The sequence below is a fragment of the Oncorhynchus nerka genome, linkage group LG17, assembly GCF_034236695.1.
Source record: "Oncorhynchus nerka isolate Pitt River linkage group LG17, Oner_Uvic_2.0, whole genome shotgun sequence".
Taxonomy (NCBI): Eukaryota; Metazoa; Chordata; class Actinopteri; order Salmoniformes; family Salmonidae; genus Oncorhynchus; species Oncorhynchus nerka.
In genome coordinates, this window is record NC_088412.1 from 5,905,461 (window position 1) to 5,929,723 (window position 24,263).

Genomic DNA, 24,263 nt, shown 5'->3' on the forward strand with positions numbered 1-24,263 from the left:
TAGGGAACAGTAGTGTCTGTAGGGTGACTAGGGAACAGTAGTGTCTGTAGGGTGACTAGGGAACAGTAGTGTCTGTAGGGTGACTAGGGAACAGTAGTGTATGTAGGGTGACTAGGGAACAGTAGTGTCTGACAGCTAGTAGTGTGACTAGGAAACTGTACCTACTGATTTATGATATAAGGTAAAATATTCAACAAACTGTAAAATAGTATATATTTAAAGAGATGTCTCAACAGCTGAATACCTGCCTCGTCTACACTATAACCACTAGGCTACCTGCCTCCTCTACACTCTAACCACTAGACTACCTGCCTCCTCTACACTCTAACCACTAGACTACCTGCCTCCTCTATACTATACTCTAACCACTAGACTACCTGCCTCCTCTACACTCTAACCACTAGACTACCTGCGTCCTCTACACTCTAACCACTAGGCTACCTGCCTCCTCTACACTCTAACCACTAGATTACCTGCCTCCTCTACACTCTAACCACTAGACTACCTGCCACCTCTACACTCTAACCACTAGACTACCTGCCTCCTCTACACTCTAACCACCAGGCTACCTGCCACCTCTACACTCTAACCACTAGGCTACCTGCCTCCTCTATACTCTAACCACTAGACTACCTGCCTCCTCTACACTCTAACCACTAGACTACCTGCCTCCTCTACACTCTAACCACTAGGCTACCTGCCACCTCTACACTCTAACCACCAGGCTACCTGCCACCTCTACACTCTAACCACTAGACTACCTGCCACCTCTACACTCTAACCACTAGACTACCTGCCACCTCTACACTCTAACCACTAGACTACCTGCCTCCTCTACACTCTAACCACTAGACTACCTGCCACCTCTACACTCTAACCACTAGACTACCTTGCCGGCCCCAATCATCATCAGTACACAATATCTTATTTCCCTCCCCCAGTGTCTCCAGGAGCCGTTTGTACGTTCCCTGTCCTCCTATAAGCTCCACCGTACAGCCAGTCCGTTTGACCGGCGGGTCACCTGTCTGGAGTGGCACCCCTCGCACCCCACCACGCTGGCGGTCGGCTCCAAGGGAGGAGACGTGGTCCTCTGGGACTACAACGTGCTCAACAAGACCAGCTTCATACAAGGGGTGAGATACACATCTGGAAAGACCGGTTCCATCGCTACAACCCAGCGATGCCATTGGCCGATGGGTTACTAGTGAGTGCGTGCTTATTGGTTTTCTCGTTTGACTGTTGTGTACCTAGATGTTCTGGATGATACACACAAATAATACAATAGTTTTCAAATCTGTTTAAAATCGGAACACCGTAATCAATAGTTTAAATCAGAACACCGTAATCAATAGTTTAAATCAGAACACCGTAATCAATAGTTTAAATCAGAACACCGTAATCAATAGTTTAAATCAGAACACCGTAATCAATAGTTTAAATCAGAACACCGTAATCAATAGTTTAAATCGGAACACCGTAATCAATAGTTTAAATCAGAACACCGTAATCAATAGTTTAAATCGGAACACCGTAATCAATAGTTTAAATCGGAACACCGTAATCAATAGTTTAAATCGGAACACCGTAATCAATAGTTTAAATCAGAACACCGTAATCAATAGTTTAAATCAGAACACCGTAATCAATAGTTTAAATCGGAACACCGTAATCAATAGTTTAAACTGGAACACCGTAATCAATAGTTTAAACTGGAACACCGTAATCAATAGTTTAAATCTGAACACCGTAATCAATAGTTTAAATCAGAACACCGTAATCAATAGTTTAAATCAGAACACCGTAATCAATAGTTTAAATCAGAACACCGTAATCAATAGTTTAAATCAGAACACCGTAATCAATAGTTTAAATCAGAACACCGTAATCAATAGTTTAAATCGGAACACCGTAATCAATAGTTTAAATCGGAACACCGTAATCAATAGTTTAAATCGGAACACCGTAATCAATAGTTTAAATCGGAACACCGTAATCAATAGTTTAAATCGGAACACCGTAATCAATAGTTTAAATCGGAACACCGTAATCAATAGTTTAAATCAGAACACCGTAATCAATAGTTTAAATCGGAACACCGTAATCAATAGTTTAAATCGGAACACCGTAATCAATAGTTTAAACTGGAACACCGTAATCAATAGTTTAAACTGGAACACCGTAATCAATAGTTTAAATCGGAACACCGTAATCAATAGTTTAAATCGGAACACCGTAATCAATAGTTTAAATCGGAACACCGTAATCAATAGTTTAAATCGGAACACCGTAATCAATAGTTTAAATCAGAACACCGTAATCAATAGTTTAAATCTGAACACCGTAATCAATAGTTTAAATCAGAACACCGTAATCAATAGTTTAAATTGGTCTGTGTTACTGATTAGGAACACCGTAATCAATAGTTTAAATCTGAACACCGTATTCAATAGTTTAAATCAGAACACCGTAATCAATAGTTTAAATTGGTCTGTGTTACTGATTAGGAACACCGTAATCAATAGTTTAAATCTGAACACCGTATTCAATAGTTTAAATCAGAACACCATAATCAATAGTTTAAATTGGTCTGTGTTACTGATTAGGAACACTGTAATCAATAGTTTAAATCTGAACACCGTAATCAATAGTTTAAATCAGAACACCATAATCAATAGTTTAAATCAGAACACCGTAATCAATAGTTTAAATCAGAACACCATAATCAATAGTTTAAATCAGAACACCATAATCAATAGTTTAAATTGGTCTGTGTTACTGATTAGGAACACTGTAATCAATAGTTTAAATCAGAACACCATAATCAATAGTTTAAATCAGAACACCGTAATCAATAGTTTAAATCAGAACACCATAATCAATAGTTTAAATCAGAACACCATAATCAATAGTTTAAATTGGTCTGTGTTACTGATTAGGAACACTGTAATCAATAGTTTAAATCAGAACACCGTAATCAATAGTTTAAATCAGAACACCATAATCAATAGTTTAAATTGGTCTGTGTTACTGATTAGGAACACTGTAATCAATAGTTTAAATCAGAACACCGTAATCAATAGTTTAAATCAGAACACCGTAATCAATAGTTTAAATCGTTCTGTGTTACTGTTTAGGAACACTGTAATCAATAGTTTAAATCGTTCTGTGTTACTGTTTAGGAACACTGTAATCGATCATATTTGCAATAACAGTTGACTTGGAAATCCATTTTTACATCATGAGTCCCCTCACAGAATTGATAGTATGCTTAACATACGACACATACCGATTACTATCGGGTCTACTTATCCGATAGTATCGGGTCTACTTATCCGATAGTATCGGGTCTACTTATCCGATAGTATCGGGTCGACTTATCCGATAGTATCGGGTCGACTTATCCGATAGTAGCGGGTCTACTTATCCCATAGTATCGGGTCTACTTATCCCATAGTAGCGGGTCTACTTATCCCATAGTATCGGGTCTACTTATCCGATAGTATCGGGTCTACTTATCCGATAGTATCGGGTCTACTTATCCGATAGTATCGGGTCTACTCATCCGATAGTATCGGGTCGACTCATCCGATAGTATCGGGTCGACTCATCCGATAGTATCGGGTCGACTCATCCGATAGTATCGGGTCGACTCATCCGATAGTATCGGGTCGACTCATCCGATAGTATCGGGTCGACTCATCCGATAGTATCGGGTCGACTCATCCGATAGTATCGGGTCGACTCATCCGATAGTATCGGGTCGACTCATCCGATAGTATCGGGTCGACTCATCCGATAGTATCGGTTCTACTCATCCGATAGTATCGGGTCTACGTTTTTTGAGTCCCAAATGGCACCCCATTTCTCATTTAGTGCACTACTTTTGGCTCTGTAGACCGGGGCTCTGTGGACCGGGGCTCTGGTCAAAAGTAGTGCACTAAATAGGGAATAGGATGTGATTTGGGACCAGTGTCTACTCCTGTGTGTTTTACGCAGGTTGGTCCTGGAGGCTCTATTACAGCTCTGAAGTTTAACCCATACAACCCCAGTCAGCTGTTCACCTCCTCTGTCAGGGGAACCACCGCGCTGCAGGATTTCAACGGGACCACTCTAAGGGTGTTTACCAACACAGAGTCATGGGAGTAAGAGACGGGACGTAACGGGACCACTCTAAGGGTGTTTACCAACACAGAGTCATGGGAGTAAGAGACGGGACGTAACGGGACCACTCTAAGGGTGTTTACCAACACAGAGTCATGGGAGTAAGAGACGGGACGTGTCCCAAATGGCACTCTATTTATTTAGTGCCCTACTTTATACCCTTATTCCCTATTTAGTGCCCTACTTTAGATCCCTATTCCCTATTTAGTGCCCTACTTTAGACCCCTATTCCCTATTTAGTGCCCTACTTTAGACCCTTATTCCCTATTTAGTGTCCTACTTTAGACCCTTATTCCCTATTTAGTGCCCTACTTTAAACTAGATCCTTATTCCCTATTTATTGCCCTACTTTAAACTAGATCCTTAGTCCCTTAGTCCCTACTTAGTGCACTATATGTGGAATAGGGTTCTGGTCTAAAGTAGTGCACTATATAGGGAATAGGGTTCTGGTCTATAGTAGTACCACTATATAGGGAATAGGGTTCTGGTCTATAGTAGTACCACTATATAGGGAATAGGGCTCTGGTCTAAAGTAGTACACTATATAGAGTTCTGGTCTATAGTAGTACTATATAGGGAATAGGGTTCTGGTCTAAAGTAGTGCACTATATAGGGAATAGGGTTCTGGTCTAAAGTAGTTTAATATAGGGAATAGGGTTCTGGTCTATAGTAGTACCACTATATAGGGAATAGGGTTCTGGTCTATAGTAGTACCACTATATAGGGAATAGGGCTCTGGTCTAAAGTAGTACACTATATAGGGTTCTGGTCTATAGTAGTGTACTATATAGGAATAGGGCTCTGGTCTATAGTAGTGCACTATATAGGGTTCTGGTCTAAAGTAGTGCACTATATAGGGTTCTGGTCTAAAGTAGTGCACTATATAGGGAATAGGGTTCTGGTCTATAGTAGTACCACTATATAGGGAATAGGGTTCTGGTCTATAGTAGTACCACTATATAGGGAATAGGGCTCTGGTCTAAAGTAGTACACTATATAGGGTTCTGGTCTATAGTAGTGTACTATATAGGGAATAGGGCTCTGGTCTATAGTAGTGCACTATATAGGGTTCTGGTCTAAAGTAGTGCACTATATAGGGTTCTGGTCTAAAGTAGTGCACTATATAGGGAATAGGGTTCTGGTCTATAGTAGTACCACTATATAGGGAATAGGGCTCTGGTCTAAAGTAGTGTACTATATAGGGAATAGGGTTCTGGTCTATAGTAGTGTACTATATAGGGAATAGGGCTCTGGTCTATAGTAGTGTACTATATAGGGAATAGGGCTCTGGTCTATAGTAGTACCACTATATAGGGAATAGGGCTCTAGTCTATAGTAGTGCACTATATAGGGAATAGGGTGCCATAGGCCTCTGGTCTAAAGTAGTGCACTATATAGGGAATAGGGCTCCATTTGGGATGCAGACAAGGCCCTTTTTCTCAACACCGTATCAAGATATAACTAGTGTAGTTGGAAACAGACCACTGCCTTCCGATAGGCCCGCGTTTATCTGGACAGAACTGTCATTGGCTAAGGTTGGATTTCACCAGGCACACCAACTGGTCGGACAACTGACTGAAACAGGAAGGAACTACCGGAACTTGATCCGTAACAAACGCATTGAGTTGTTTTCGATTGGACCCCAGGTGTTATAGGTTATTGTCCTGTGCATCAACACGCCTTTTCAACCAGTCACTGCGATTGGTCTGTTTTGTGTTGGTCAGAAAGGAGCCGGGATTTTATTGGTGGGATGACGTTTAGCCTGACGGACCCGTCCAAGGTCTACCTGGCGTCTGGCGGCAGCTGACCGAGCAGAGCTTTCAGGGCGGTCCAGGAACGGTTCTGTCCAGAGTCCAGGACTGTGGACACGATCACCACAATGTCTGGTGAGGATGCAGGCCCTACTTATACAGCGTTAGAAATGGCACCCTATTCCCTATGTAGTACACTACGATAGACCCCTATTCCCTATATAGTACACTACTATAGACCCCTATTCCCTATATAGTACACTACTATAGACCCCTATTCCCTATATAGGGCACTACTATAGACCCCTATTCCCTATGTAGTACACTACTTTAGACCCCTATATAGTACACTACTATAGACCCCTATTCCCTATATAGTGCACTACTATAGACCCCTATTCCCTATATAGTGCACTACTATAGACCCCTATTCCCTATATAGTGCACTACTATAGACCCCTATTCCCTATATAGTACACTACTTTAGACCCCTATTCCCTATATAGTGCACTACTTTAGACCCCTATTCCCTATATAGTACACTACTATAGACCCCTATTCCCTATATAGTACCACTATAGACCCCTATTCCCTATATAATACACTACTATAGACCCCTATTCCCTATATAGTACACTACTATAGACCCCTATTCCCTATATAGTACACTACTATAGACCCCTATTCCCTATATAGTACACTACTTTAGACCCCTATTCCCTATATAGTACACTACTATAGATCCCTATTCCCTATATAGTACACTACTATAGACCAGAGCCCTATTCCCTATATAGTACACTACTTTAGACCAGAGCCCTATTCCCTATATAGTACACTACTATAGACCAGAGACCTATTCCCTATATAGTACACTACTTTAGACCAGAGCCCTATTCCCTATATAGTACACTACTTTAGACCAGAGCCCTATGGCACCCTATTCCCTATATAGTGCACTACTTTAGACCCTTATTCCCTATATAGTGCACTACTATAGACCAGATCCCTATTCCCTATATAGTGCACTACTATAGACCAGAGCCCTATTCCCTACATAGGGCACTACTATAGACCAGACCCCTATTCCCTATATAGTGGTACTACTATAGACCAGAGCCCTATTCCCTACATAGGGCACTACTATAGACCAGAGCCCTATTCCCTACATAGTGCACTACTTTAGACCCCTATTCCCTACTTAGTGCCCTACTTTAAACTAGATCCTTATTCCCTATTTATTGCCCTACTTTAAACTAGATCCTTAGTCCCTTAGTCCCTACTTAGTGCACTATATGTGGAATAGGGTTCTGGTCTAAAGTAGTGCACTATATAGGGAATAGGGTTCTGGTCTATAGTAGTACCACTATATAGGGAATAGGGTTCTGGTCTATAGTAGTACCACTATATAGGGAATAGGGCTCTGGTCTAAAGTAGTACACTATATAGAGTTCTGGTCTATAGTAGTGTACTATATAGGGAATAGGGTTCTGGTCTAAAGTAGTGCACTATATAGGGAATAGGGTTCTGGTCTAAAGTAGTGCACTATATAGGGAATAGGGTTCTGGTCTATAGTAGTACCACTATATAGGGAATAGGGTTCTGGTCTATAGTAGTACCACTATATAGGGAATAGGGCTCTGGTCTAAAGTAGTACACTATATAGGGTTCTGGTCTATAGTAGTGTACTATATAGGGAATAGGGCTCTGGTCTATAGTAGTGCACTATATAGGGTTCTGGTCTAAAGTAGTGCACTATATAGGGTTCTGGTCTAAAGTAGTGCACTATATAGGGAATAGGGTTCTGGTCTATAGTAGTACCACTATATAGGGAATAGGGTTCTGGTCTATAGTAGTACCACTATATAGGGAATAGGGCTCTGGTCTAAAGTAGTACACTATATAGGGTTCTGGTCTATAGTAGTGTACTATATAGGGAATAGGGCTCTGGTCTATAGTAGTGCACTATATAGGGTTCTGGTCTAAAGTAGTGCACTATAGGGTTCTGGTCTAAAGTAGTGCACTATATAGGGAATAGGGTTCTGGTCTATAGTAGTACCACTATATAGGGAATAGGGCTCTGGTCTAAAGTAGTGTACTATATAGGGAATAGGGTTCTGGTCTATAGTAGTGTACTATATAGGGAATAGGGCTCTGGTCTATAGTAGTGTACTATATAGGGAATAGGGCTCTGGTCTATAGTAGTACCACTATATAGGGAATAGGGCTCTAGTCTATAGTAGTGCACTATATAGGGAATAGGGTGCCATAGGCCTCTGGTCTAAAGTAGTGCACTATATAGGGAATAGGGCTCCATTTGGGATGCAGCCAAGGCCCTTTTTCTCAACACCGTATCAAGATATAACTAGTGTAGTTGGAAACAGACCACTGCCTTCCGATAGGCCCGCGTTTATCTGGACAGAACTGTCATTGGCTAAGGTTGGATTTCACCAGGCACACCAACTGGTCGGACAACTGACTGAAACAGGAAGGAACTACCGGAACTTGATCCGTAACAAACGCATTGAGTTGTTTTCCGATTGGACCCCAGGTGTTATAGGTTATTGTCCTGTGCATCAACACGCCTTTTCAACCAGTCACTGCGATTGGTCTGTTTTGTGTTGGTCAGAAAGGAGCCGGGGATTTTATTGGTGGGATGACGTTTAGCCTGACGGACCCGTCCAAGGTCTACCTGGCGTCTGGCGACGGTACGCTGACCGAGCAGAGCTTTCAGGGCGGTCCAGGAACGGTTCTGTCCAGAGTCCAGGACTGTGGACACGATCACCACAATGTCTGGTGAGGATGCAGGCCCTACTTATACAGCGTTAGAAATGGCACCCTATTCCCTATGTAGTACACTACGATAGACCCCTATTCCCTATATAGTACACTACTATAGACCCCTATTCCCTATATAGTACACTACTATAGACCCCTATTCCCTATATAGGGCACTACTATAGACCCCTATTCCCTATGTAGTACACTACTTTAGACCCCTATATAGTACACTACTATAGACCCCTATTCCCTATATAGTGCACTACTATAGACCCCTATTCCCTATATAGTGCACTACTATAGACCCCTATTCCCTATATAGTGCACTACTATAGACCCCTATTCCCTATATAGTACACTACTTTAGACCCCTATTCCCTATATAGTGCACTACTTTAGACCCCTATTCCCTATATAGTACACTACTATAGACCCCTATTCCCTATATAGTACACTACTATAGACCCCTATTCCCTATATAATACACTACTATAGACCCCTATTCCCTATATAGTACACTACTATAGACCCCTATTCCCTATATAGTACACTACTATAGACCCCTATTCCCTATATAGTACACTACTTTAGACCCCTATTCCCTATATAGTACACTACTATAGATCCCTATTCCCTATATAGTACACTACTATAGACCAGAGCCCTATTCCCTATATAGTACACTACTTTAGACCAGAGCCCTATTCCCTATATAGTACACTACTATAGACCAGAGACCTATTCCCTATATAGTACACTACTTTAGACCAGAGCCCTATTCCCTATATAGTACACTACTTTAGACCAGAGCCCTATGGCACCCTATTCCCTATATAGTGCACTACTTTAGACCCTTATTCCCTATATAGTGCACTACTATAGACCAGATCCCTATTCCCTATATAGTGCACTACTATAGACCAGAGCCCTATTCCCTACATAGGGCACTACTATAGACCAGACCCCTATTCCCTATATAGTGGTACTACTATAGACCAGAGCCCTATTCCCTACATAGGGCACTACTATAGACCAGAGCCCTATTCCCTACATAGTGCACTACTTTAGACCCCTATTCCCTACTTAGTGCCCTACTTTAAACCCTTATTCAATGGCCTACTTTCAACTAGATCCTTATTCCCTATTTAGTGTCCTACTTTAAACCCTTATTCCCTATTTAGTGCCCTACTTTAGATGCTTATTCCCTATATAGGGAATAGGGCTCTGGTCTAATGTAGTGCCCGATATAGGCAATAGGGCTCTGATTTAAAGTAGTGCCCTATATAGGGAATAGGGCTCTGGTCTAAAGTAGTGCCCTATATAGGGAATAGGGCTCTGGTCTAAAGTAGTGCACTATATAGGGCACTACTTTAGACCAGAGCCCTATTCCCTTTATAGTACACTACTATAGACCAGAGCCCTATTCCCTATATAGGGTACTACTATAGACCAGAGCCCTATTCCCTATATAGTACACTACTTTAGACCAGAGCTCCTATTCCCTATATAGGGCACTACTTTAGACCAGAGCCCTATTCCCTATATAGTACACTACTTTAGACCAGAGCTCCTATTCCCTATATAGGGCACTACTTTAGACCAGAGCCCTATTCCCTATATAGGGCACTACTTTAGACCAGAGCCCTATTCCCTATATAGTACACTACTATAGACCCCTATTCCCTATATAGTGCACTACTTTAGACCAGAGCCCTATTCCCTATATAGGGCACTACTTTAGACCAGAGCCCTATTCCCTATATTGGGCACTACTTTAGACCAGAGCCCTATTCCCTATATAGGACACTACTTTAGACCAGAGCCCTATTCCCTATATAGGGCACTACTTTAGACCAGAGCCCTATTCCCTATATAGGGCACTACTTTAGACCAGACCCCTATTCCCTATATAGGGCACTACTTTAGACCAGAGCCCTATTCCCTATATAGGGCACTACTTTAGACCAGAGCCCTATTCCCTATATAGGACACTACTTTAGACCAGAGCCCTATTCCCTATATAGGGCACTACTTTAGACCAGACCCCTATTCCCTATATAGGGCACTACTTTAGACCAGAGCCCTATTCCCTATATAGGGCACTACTTTAGACCAGACCCCTATTCCCTATATAGGGCACTACTTTAGACCAGAGCCCTATTCCCTATATAGTGCACTACTATAGACCAGAGCCATATTCCCTATATAGTACACTACTTTAGACCAGAGCTCCTATTCCCTATATAGTGCACTACTATAGACCAGAGCCATATTCCCTATATAGTACACTACTTTAGACCAGAGCTCCTATTCCCTATATACTACACTACTTTAGACCAGAGCCCTATTCCCTATATAGGGCACTACTATAGACCAGAGCCCTATTCCCTATATAGGGCACTACTATAGACCAGAGCCCTATTCCCTATATAGGGCACTACTATAGACCAGAGCCCCATTCCCTATATAGGGCACTACTATAGACCAGAGCCCTATTCCCTATATAGGGCACTACTTTAGACCAGAGCCCTATTCCCTATATAGGGCACTACTATAGACCAGAGCCCTATTCCCTATATAGGGCACTACTATAGACCAGAGCCCTATTCCCTATATAGGGCACTACTATAGACCAGAGCCCTATTCCCTATATAGGGCACTACTATAGACCAGAGCCCTATTCCCTATATAGGGCACTACTTTAGACCAGAGCCCTATTCCCTATATAGTGCACTACTTTAGACCAGAGCCCTATTCCCTATATAGTACACTACTATAGACCCCTATTCCCTATATAGTGGTACTACTTTAGACCAGAGCTCCTATTCCCTATATAGGGCACTACTATAGACCAGAGCCCTATTCCCTATATAGGGCACTACTTTAGACCAGAGCATATAGGGTGTAAATACTGTAGGCTGCTGTTGTCTGTGAAAACTTTAGGATGTCTTTCTCAGGAAAGGGATGTAAATCAGATACAGTGAGGAGAACAAGTATTTGATACACTGCCGATTTTGCAGGTTTTCCTACTTACAAAGCATGTAGAGGTCTGTAATTTTTATCTCACGAGATCTTGCATGGAGCCCCAGACCGAGGGTGATTGACCGTCATCTTGAACTTCTTCCATTTTCTCATAATTGCGCCAACAGTTGTTGCCTTCTCACCAAGCTGCTTGCCTATTGTCCTGTAGCCCATCCCAGCCTTGTGCAGGTCTACAATTTAACCCCTGATGTCCTTACATCCTCTCTGGTCTTGGCCATTGTGGAGAGGTTGGAGTCTGTTTGATTGAGTGTGTGGACAGGTGTCTTTTATACAGGTAACAAGTTCAAACAGGTGCAGTTAATACAGGTAATGAGTGGAGAACAGGAGGGATCTCTTAAAGAAAAACTAACAGGTCTGTCAGAGCTGGAATTCTTACTGGTTGGTAGGTGATCAAATACTTATGTCATGCAATGAAATGCAAATTAATTACTTAAAAATCAAACAATGTGATTTTCTGGATGTTTGTTTTAGATTCCGTCTCTCACAGTTGAAGTGTACCTATGATTAAAAAAAATACAGACCTCTACATGCTTTGTAAGTAGGAAAACCTGCAAAATCGGCAGTGTGTCAAATACTTGTTCTCCCCACTGTAGGTCTATGGTCAAAAGTATTATTCTATGTAGGGGATAGGGTGCCATTTGGGATGCAAGCTTAGCGCCTTGACAAATGTCATCTTAAATTTAAGGGGAAAAACACAACTAGTGCACTTCGTAGTGTCTGTCTGATGATAAAGGAGACGCAGGCTGGTCTATGACATTCTGGTGATTAGTATGATACAAAAGTTGAGTATTGGCTGAATTTATTGATGAGGATAATCACAGTATACTGCAGTTTACATTATTATTATTATTATTTTTTATTTTTTAAATTAGTGATACATTTGATATTACTTGAAATGATATGGCGATTACATCTCTGTTCCAGTCTGTGGTACTGCTGTGTAGATGTGTCATTGAGCAGACAGATGTTGGTGACCGGAGACAACATTGGAGGAGTCTTATTGCTGGGCATGGATGGACACCAGGTACTGTATATTTCTACTGTAGTTTACACTATAGCTACAGTACTGTATATTTCTACTGTAGTTTACACTATAGCTACAGTACTGTATATTTCTACTGTAGTTTACACTATAGCTACAGTACTGTATATTTCTACTGTAGTTTACACTATAGCTACAGTACTGTATATTTCTACTGTAGTTTACACTATAGCTACAGTACTGTATATTTCTACTGTAGTTTACACTATAGCTACAGTACTGTATAGTATATTTATACTGTAGTTTACACTATAGCTACAGTACTGTATATTTCTACTGTACACTATAGCTACAGTACTGTATATTTCTACTGTAGTTTACACTATAGCTACAGTACTGTATATTTCTACTGTTTACACTATTACAGTACTGTATAGTATATTTCTACTGTAGTTTACACTATAGCTACAGTACTGTATAGTATATTTCTACTGTAGTTTACACTATAGCTATACTGTATATTTCTACTGTAGTTTACTATAGTATATATTTCTACTGTAGTTTACACTATAGCTACAGTACTGTATATTTCTTTCTACTGTAGTTTACACTATAGCTACAGTACTGTATATTTCTAGTATATTTACAGTACTGTAGTTTACACTATAGCTACAGTACTGTATATTTCTACTGTAGTTTACACTATAGCTACAGTACTGTATATTTCTACTGTAGTTTACACTATAGCTACAGTACTGTATATATATTTACTGTAGTTTACACTATAGCTACAGTACTGTATATTTCTACTGTAGTTTACACTATAGCTACAGTACTGTATATTTCTACTGTAGTTTACACTATAGCTACAGTACTGTATATATATTTCTACTGTAGTTTACACTATAGCTACAGTACTGTATATTTCTACTGTAGTTTACACTATAGCTACAGTACTGTATATTTCTACTGTAGTTTACACTATAGCTACAGTACTATATAGTATATTTCTACTGTAGTTTACACTATAGCTACAGTACTGTATATTTCTACTGTAGTTTACACTATAGCTACAGTACTGTATATTTCTACTGTAGTTTACACTATAGCTACAGTACTGTATATTTCTACTGTAGTTTACACTATAGCTACAGTACTGTATATTTCTACTGTAGTTTACACTATAGCTACAGTACTGTATATTTCTACTGTAGTTTACACTATAGCTACAGTATAGTATATTTCTACAGTACTATAGCTACAGTATATTTTCTACTATAGTTTACACTATAGCTACAGTACTGTATATTTCTACTGTAGTTTACACTATAGCTACAATACTGTATAGTATATTTCTACTGTAGTTTACACTAGCTACAGTACTGTATAGTATATTTATACTGTAGTTTACACTATAGCTACAGTACTGTATATTTCTACTATAGTTTACACTATAGCTACAGTACTGTATATTTCTACTGTAGTTTACACTATAGCTACAGTACTGTATATTTATACTGTAGTTTACACTATATCTACAGTACTGTATATTTCCACTGTAGTTTACACTATATCTACAGTACTGTATATTTCTACTGTAGTTTACACTATAGCTACAGTACTGTATAGTATATTTCTACTGTAGTTTACACTATAGCTACAGTACTGTATATTTCTACTGTAGTTTACACTATAGCTACAGTACTATATAGTATATTTCTACTGTAGTTTACACTATAGCTACAGTACTATATAGTATATTTCTACTGTAGTTTACACTATAGCTACAGTACTGTATATTTCTACTGTAGTTTACACTATAGCTACAGTACTGTATATTTCTACTGTAGTTTACACTATAGCTACAGTACTGTATATTTCTACTGTAGTTTACACTATAGCTACAGTACTGTATATTTCTACTGTAGTTTACACTATAGCTACAGTACTGTATATGTCTACTGTAGTTTACACTATAGCTACAGTACTGTATATTTCTACTGTAGTTTACACTATAGCTACAGTACTGTATATTTCTACTGTAGTTTACACCATAGCTACAGTACTATATAGTATATTTCTACTGTAGTTTACACTATAGCTACAGTACTGTATATTTCTACTGTAGTTTACACTATAGCTACAGTACTGTATATTTCTACTGTAGTTTACACTATAGCTACAGTACTGTATATTTCTACTGTAGTTTACACTTTCTACAGTACTGTATATTTCACACTATAGCTACAGTACTGTATATTTTCTACTGTAGTTTACACTATAGCTACAGTACTGTATATTTCTACTGTAGTTTACACTATAGCTACAGTACTGTATAGTATATTTCTACTGTAGTTTACACTATAGCTACAGTACTGTATATTTCTACTGTAGTTTACACTATAGCTACAGTACTGTATAGTATATTTCTACTGTAGTTTACACTATAGCTACAGTACTGTATATTTCTACTGTAGTTTACACTATAGCTACAGTACTGTATAGTATTTTCTACTGTAGTTTACACTATAGCTACAGTACTGTATATTTCTACTGTAGTTTACACTATAGCTACAGTACTGTATATATTTTCTGTAGTTTACACTATAGCTACAGTTTACACTTTACACTATAGCTACAGTACTGTATAGTTATTTCTACTGTAGTTTACACTATAGCTACAGTACTGTATATTTTCTACTGTAGTTTACACTATAGCTACAGTACTGTATATTTCTACTGTAGTTTACACTATAGCTACAGTACTGTATATTTCTACTGTAGTTTACACTATAGCTACAGTACTGTATATTTCTACTGTAGTTTACACTATAGCTACAGTACTGTATATTTCTACTGTAGTTTACACTATAGCTACAGTACTGTATATTTCTACTGTAGTTTACACTATAGCTACAGTACTGTATATATATTTCTACTGTAGTTTACACTATAGCTACAGTACTGTATATTTCTACTGTAGTTTACACTATAGCTACAGTACTGTATATTTCTACTGTAGTTTACACTATAGCTACAGTACTGTATTTACACTATAGCTACAGTACTGTATCTACTGTAGTTTACACTATAGCTACAGTACTGTATATTTCTACTGTAGTTTACACTATAGCTACAGTACTGTATATTTCTACTGTAGTTTACACTATAGCTACAGTACTGTATATATATTTCTACTGTAGTTTACACTATAGCTACAGTACTGTATATTTCTACTGTAGTTTACACTATAGCTACAGTACTGTATATTTCTACTGTAGTTTACACTATAGCTACAGTACTGTATATTTCTACTGTAGTTTACACTATAGCTACAGTACTGTATAGTATATTTCTACTGTAGTTTACACTATAGCTACAGTACTGTATATTTCTACTGTAGTTTACACTATAGCTACAGTACTGTATATTTCTACTGTAGTTTACACTATAGCTACAGTACTGTATAGTTTTTCTACTGTAGTTTACACTATAGCTACAGTACTGTATATTTCTACTGTAGTTTACACTATAGCTACAGTACTGTATATTTCTACTGTAGTTTACACTATAGCTACAGTACTGTATATTTCTACTGTAGTTTACACTATAGCTACAGTACTGTATATTTCTACTGTAGTTTACACTATAGCTACAGTACTGTATATTTCTACTGTAGTTTACACTATAGCTACAGTATATTTCTGTAGTTTACACTATAGCTACAGTACTGTATATTTCTACTGTAGTTTACACTATAGCTACAGTACTGTATATTTTTCTACTGTAGTTTACACTATAGCTACAGTACTGTATATTTCTACTGTAGTTTACACTATAGCTACAGTACTGTATAGTATATTTCTACTGTAGTTTACACTATAGCTACAGTACTGTATATTTCTACTGTAGTTTACACTATAGCTACAGTACTGTATATTTCTACTGTAGTTTACACTATAGCTACAGTACTGTATATTTCTACTGTAGTTTACACTATAGCTACAGTACTGTATATTTCTACTGTAGTTTACACTATAGCTACAGTACTGTATATATATTTCTACTGTAGTTTACACTATAGCTACAGTACTGTATATTTCTACTGTAGTTTACACTATAGCTACAGTACTGTATATTTCTACTGTAGTTTACACTATAGCTACAGTACTGTATATTTCTACTGTAGTTTACACTATAGCTACAGTACTATATAGTATATTTCTACTGTAGTTTACACTATAGCTACAGTACTGTATATTTCTACTGTAGTTTACACTATAGCTACAGTACTGTATATTTCTACTGTAGTTTACACTATAGCTACAGTACTGTATATTTCTACTGTAGTTTACACTATAGCTACAGTACTGTATATTTTTACTGTAGTTTACACTATAGCTACAGTACTGTATATTTCTACTGTAGTTTACACTATAGCTACAGTACTGTATATTTCTACTGTAGTTTACACTATAGCTACAGTACTGTATATTTCTACTGTAGTTTACACTATAGCTACAGTACTGTATATTTCTACTGTAGTTTACACTATAGCTACAGTACTGTATATTTCTACTGTAGTTTACACTATAGCTACAGTACTGTATATATTTTCTACTGTAGTTTACACTATAGCTACAGTACTGTATATTTCTACTGTAGTTTACACTATAGCTACAGTACTATATATTTCTACTGTAGTTTACACTATAGCTACAGTACTGTATATTTCTACTGTAGTTTACACTATAGCTACAGTACTGTATATTTCTACTGTAGTTTACACTATAGCTACAGTACTGTATATTTCTACTGTAGTTTACACTATAGCTACAGTACTGTATATTTTTCTACTGTAGTTTACACTATAGCTACAGTACTGTATATTTCTACTGTAGTTTACACTATAGCTACAGTACTGTATATTTCTACTGTAGTTTACACTATAGCTACAGTACTGTATATTTCTACTAGTTTACACTATAGTACAGTACTGTATATTTCACTGTATTTAGCTACAGTACTGTATATTTCTACTGTAGTTTACACTATAGCTACAGTACTGTATATTTCTACTGTAGTTTACACTATAGCTACAGTACTGTATATTTCTACTGTAGTTTACACTATAGCTACAGTACTGTATATTTCTCTACTGTAGTTTATTTCTACTGTAGTTTACACTATAGCTACAGTACTGTATATTTCTACTGTAGTTTACACTATAGCTACAGCTACAGTACTGTATATTTCTACTGTAGTTTACACTATAGCTACAGTACTGTATATTTCTACTGTAGTTTACACTATAGCTACAGTACTGTATATTTCTACTGTAGTTTACACTATAGCTACAGTACTGTATAGTATATTTCTACTGTAGTTTACACTATAGCTACAGTACTGTATATTTCTACTGTAGTTTACACTATAGCTACAGTACTGTATATTTCTACTGTAGTTTACACTATAGCTACAGTACTGTATATTTCTACTGTAGTTTACACTATAGCTACAGTACTGTATATTTCTACTGTAGTTTACACTATAGCTACAGTACTGTATATTTCTTTCTGTAGTTTACACTATAGCTACAGTACTGTATATTTCTACTGTAGTTTACACTATAGCTACAGTACTGTATATTTTTCTACTGTAGTTTACACTATAGCTACAGTACTGTATATTTCTACTGTAGTTTACACTATAGCTACAGTACTGTATATTTCTACTGTAGTTTACACTATAGCTACAGTACTGTATATTTCTACTGTAGTTTACACTATAGCTACAGTACTGTATATTTTTCTACTGTAGTTTACACTATAGCTACAGTACTGTATATTTCTACTGTAGTTTACACTATAGCTACAGTACTGTATATTTATTTCTACTGTAGTTTACACTATAGCTACAGTACTGTATATTTCTACTGTAGTTTACACTATAGCTACAGTACTGTATATTTCTACTGTAGTTTACACTATAGCTACAGTACTGTATAGTATATTTCTACTGTAGTTTACACTATAGCTACAGTACTGTATATTTCTACTGTAGTTTACACTATAGCTACAGTACTGTATATTTCTACTGTAGTTTACACTATAGCTACAGTACTGTATATTTCTACTGTAGTTTACACTATAGCTACAGTACTATATAGTATATTTCTACTGTAGTTTACACTATAGCTACAGTACTGTATATTTCTACTGTAGTTTACACTATAGCTACAGTACTGTATATTTCTACTGTAGTTTACACTATAGCTACAGTACTGTATATTTCTACTGTAGTTTACACTATAGCTACAGTACTGTATAGTATATTTCTACTGTAGTTTACACTATAGCTACAGTACTGTATATTTCTACTGTAGTTTACACTATAGCTACAGTACTGTATATTTTTCTACTGTAGTTTACACTATAGCTACAGTACTGTATAGTATATTTCTACTGTAGTTTACACTATAGCTACAGTACTGTATATTTCTACTGTAGTTTACACTATAGCTACAGTACTGTATATATATTTCTACTGTAGTTTACACTATAGCTACAGTACTGTATATTTCTACTGTAGTTTACACTATAGCTACAGTACTGTATATTTCTACTGTAGTTTACTATAGCTACAGTACTGTATATTTCTACTGTAGTTTACACTATAGCTACAGTACTGTATATTTCTACTGTAGTTTACACTATAGCTACAGTACTGTATATTTCTACTGTAGTTTACACTATAGCTACAGTACTGTAGTATATTTCTACTGTAGTTTACACTATAGCTACAGTACTGTATATTTCTACTGTAGTTTACACTATAGCTACAGTACTGTATATTTCTACTGTAGTTTACACTATAGCTACAGTACTGTATATATATTTCTACTGTAGTTTACACTATAGCTACAGTACTGTATATTTCTACTGTAGTTTACACTATAGCTACAGTACTGTATATTTCTACTGTAGTTTACACTATAGCTACAGTACTGTATATTTCTACTGTAGTTTACACTATAGCTGTATATTTCTACTGTAGTTTACACTATAGCTACAGTACTATTTCTACTGTAGTTTACACTATAGCTACAGTACTGTATATTTTTCTACTGTAGTTTACACTATAGCTACAGTACTGTATATTTCTACTGTAGTTTACACTATAGCTACAGTACTGTATATTTCTACTGTAGTTTACACTATAGCTACAGTACTGTATATATATTTCTACTGTAGTTTACACTATAGCTACAGTACTGTATATTTCTACTGTAGTTTACACTATAGCTACTACTGTATATTTCTACTGTTTACACTATAGCTACAGTACTGTATATTTCTACTGTAGTTTACACTATAGCTACAGTACTGTATATTTCTACTGTAGTTTACACTATAGCTACAGTACTGTATATTTCTACTGTAGTTTACACTATAGCTACAGTACTGTATATTTTTCTACTGTAGTTTACACTATAGCTACAGTACTGTATATTTCTACTGTAGTTTACACTATAGCTACAGTACTGTATATTTCTACTGTAGTTTACACTATAGCTACAGTACTGTATAGTATATTTCTACTGTAGTTTACACTATAGCTACAGTACTGTATATTTCTACTGTAGTTTACACTATAGCTACAGTACTGTATATTTCTACTGTAGTTTACACTATAGCTACAGTACTGTATATTTTCTACTGTAGTTTACACTATAGCTACAGTACTGTATATTTCTACTGTAGTTTACACTATAGCTACAGTACTGTTTACACTATTTCTACTGTAGTTTACACTATAGCTACAGTACTGTATATTTCTACTGTAGTTTACACTATAGCTACAGTACTGTATATTTCTACTGTAGTTTACACTATAGCTACAGTACTGTATATTTCTACTGTAGTTTACACTATAGCTACAGTACTGTATATTTCTACTGTAGTTTACACTATAGCTACAGTACTGTATATTTCTACTGTAGTTTACACTATAGCTACAGTACTGTATATTTCTACTGTAGTTTACACTATAGCTACAGTACTGTATATAGTATATTTCTACTGTAGTTTACACTATAGCTACAGTACTGTATATTTCTACTGTAGTTTACACTATAGCTACAGTACTGTATATTTCTACTGTAGTTTACACTATAGCTACAGTACTGTATATTTCTACTGTAGTTTACACTATATACAGTACTGTATATTTCTACTGTAGTTTACACTATAGCTACAGTACTGTATATTTCTACTGTAGTTTACACTATAGCTACAGTACTGTATATTTTTCTACTGTAGTTTACACTATAGCTACAGTACTGTATATTTTTCTACTGTAGTTTACACTATAGCTACAGTACTGTATATTTCTACTGTAGTTTACACTATAGCTACAGTACTGTATATATTTCTACTGTAGTTTACACTATAGCTACAGTACTGTATATTTCTACTGTAGTTTACACTATAGCTACAGTACTGTATATTTCTACTGTAGTTTACACTATAGCTACAGTACTATATAGTATATTTCTACTGTAGTTTACACTATAGCTACAGTACTGTATATTTCTACTGTAGTTTACACTATAGCTACAGTACTGTATATTTCTACTGTAGTTTACACTATAGCTACAGTACTGTATATTTCTACTGTAGTTTACACTATAGCTACAGTACTGTATATTTATACTGTAGTTTACACTATAGCTACAGTACTGTATATTTCTACTGTAGTTTACACTATAGCTACAGTACTGTATATTTCTACTGTAGTTTACACTATAGCTACAGTACTGTATATTTCTACTGTAGTTTACACTATAGCTACAGTACTGTATATTTCTACTGTAGTTTACACTATAGCTACAGTACTGTATATTTTTCTACTGTAGTTTACACTATAGCTACAGTACTGTATATTTCTACTGTAGTTTACACTATAGCTACAGTACTGTATATTTCTACTGTAGTTTACACTATAGCTACAGTACTGTATATTTCTACTGTAGTTTACACTATAGCTACAGTACTGTATATTTCTACTGTAGTTTACACTATAGCTACAGTACTGTATATTTCTACTGTAGTTTACACTATAGCTACAGTACTGTATATTTCTACTGTAGTTTACACTATAGCTACAGTACTGTATAGTATATTTCTACTGTAGTTTACACTATAGCTACAGTACTGTATATTTCTACTGTAGTTTACACTATAGCTACAGTACTGTATATTTCTACTGTAGTTTACACTATAGCTACAGTACTATATAGTATATTTCTACTGTAGTTTACACTATAGCTACAGTACTGTATATTTCTGTAGTTTACACTATAGCTACAGTACTGTATATTTCTACTGTAGTTTACACTATAGCTACAGTACTGTATATTTCTACTGTAGTTTACACTATAGCTACAGTACTGTATATTTCTACTGTAGTTTACACTATAGCTACAGTACTGTATATTTCTACTGTAGTTTACACTATAGCTACAGTACTGTATATTTCTACTGTAGTTTACACTATAGCTACAGTACTGTATATTTCTACTGTAGTTTACACTATAGCTACAGTACTGTATAGTATATTTCTACTGTAGTTTACACTATAGCTACAGTACTGTATATTTCTACTGTAGTTTACACTATAGCTACAGTACTGTATATTTCTACTGTAGTTTACACTATAGCTACAGTACTGTATATTTCTACTGTAGTTTACACTATAGCTACAGTACTGTATATTATATTTCTACTGTAGTTTACACTATATCTACAGTACTGTATATTTCTACTATAGTTTACACTATAGCTACAGTACTGTATATTTCTACTGTAGTTTACACTATAGCTACAGTACTGTATATTTATACTGTAGTTTACACTATATCTACAGTACTGTATATTTCCACTGTAGTTTACACTATAGCTACAGTACTGTATACTGTAGTTTACACTATAGCTACAGTACTGTATATTTCTACTGTAGTTTACACTATAGCTACAGTACTATATAGTATATTTCTACTGTAGTTTACACTATAGCTACAGTACTGTATATTTCTACTGTAGTTTACACTATAGCTACAGTACTGTATATTTCTACTGTAGTTTACACTATAGCTACAGTACTGTATATTTCTACTGTAGTTTACACTATAGCTACAGTACTGTATATTTCTACTGTAGTTTACACTATAGCTACAGTACTGTATATTTTCTACTGTAGTTTACACTATAGCTACAGTACTGTATATTTCTACTGTAGTTTACACTATAGCTACAGTACTGTATATTTCTACTGTAGTTTACACTATAGCTACAGTACTGTATATTTCTACTGTAGTTTACACTATAGCTACAGTACTGTATAGTATATTTCTACTGTAGTTTACACTATAGCTACAGTACTGTATATTTCTACTGTAGTTTACACTATAGCTACAGTACTGTATATTTTTCTACTGTAGTTTACACTATAGCTACAGTACTGTATATTTCTACTGTAGTTTACACTATAGCTACAGTACTGTATATTTCTACTGTAGTTTACACTATAGCTACAGTACTGTATATATATTTCTACTGTAGTTTACACTATAGCTACAGTACTGTATATTTCTACTGTAGTTTACACTATAGCTACAGTACTGTATATTTCTACTGTAGTTTACACTATAGCTACAGTACTGTATATTTCTACTGTAGTTTACACTATAGCTACAGTACTGTATATTTCTACTGTAGTTTACACTATAGCTACAGTACTGTATATTTCTACTGTAGTTTACACTATAGCTACAGTACTGTATATTTTCTACTGTAGTTTACACTATAGCTACAGTACTGTATATTTCTACTGTAGTTTACACTATAGCTACAGTACTGTATATTTCTACTGTAGTTTACACTATAGCTACAGTACTGTATATTATATTTCTACTGTAGTTTACACTATATCTACAGTACTGTATATTTCTACTATAGTTTACACTATAGCTACAGTACTGTATATTTCTACTGTAGTTTACACTATAGCTACAGTACTGTATATTTCTACTGTAGTTTACACTATAGCTACAGTACTGTATATTTCTACTGTAGTTTACACTATAGCTACAGTACTGTATATTTCTACTGTAGTTTACACTATAGCTACAGTACTGTATAGTATATTTCTACTGTAGTTTACACTATAGCTACAGTACTGTATATTTCTACTGTAGTTTACACTATAGCTACAGTACTGTATAGTATATTTCTACTGTAGTTTACACTATAGCTACAGTACTGTATAGTATATTTCTACTGTAGTTTACACTATAGCTACAGTACTGTATATTTCTACTGTAGTTTACACTATAGCTACAGTACTATATAGTATATTTCTACTGTAGTTTACACTATAGCTACAGTACTGTATATTTCTACTGTAGTTTACACTATAGCTACAGTACTGTATATTTCTACTGTAGTTTACACTATAGCTACAGTACTGTATATTTCTACTGTAGT

General features: G+C 36.2%; 1 protein-coding gene across 3 annotated transcripts in view; it reads left to right on the plus strand.

The window, feature by feature from the left end:
* Positions 1-24,263, plus strand: part of ddb2 (damage-specific DNA binding protein 2) — a 118,104-nt gene that overhangs the window by 10,250 nt on the left and 83,591 nt on the right. For 2 of the 3 annotated variants that reach the window (XM_065002871.1, XM_065002873.1), the window contains exons 4-6: positions 942-1,133; positions 8,542-8,708; positions 12,660-12,759. In XM_065002871.1, the coding sequence (XP_064858943.1) occupies positions 942-1,133; positions 8,542-8,708; positions 12,660-12,759 (459 nt within the window). Of the gene's footprint in view, positions 1-941; positions 1,134-3,996; positions 4,143-8,541; positions 8,709-12,659; positions 12,760-24,263 lie in introns of all 3 variants that reach the window. The other variant, XM_065002872.1, reaches the window with a different exon arrangement.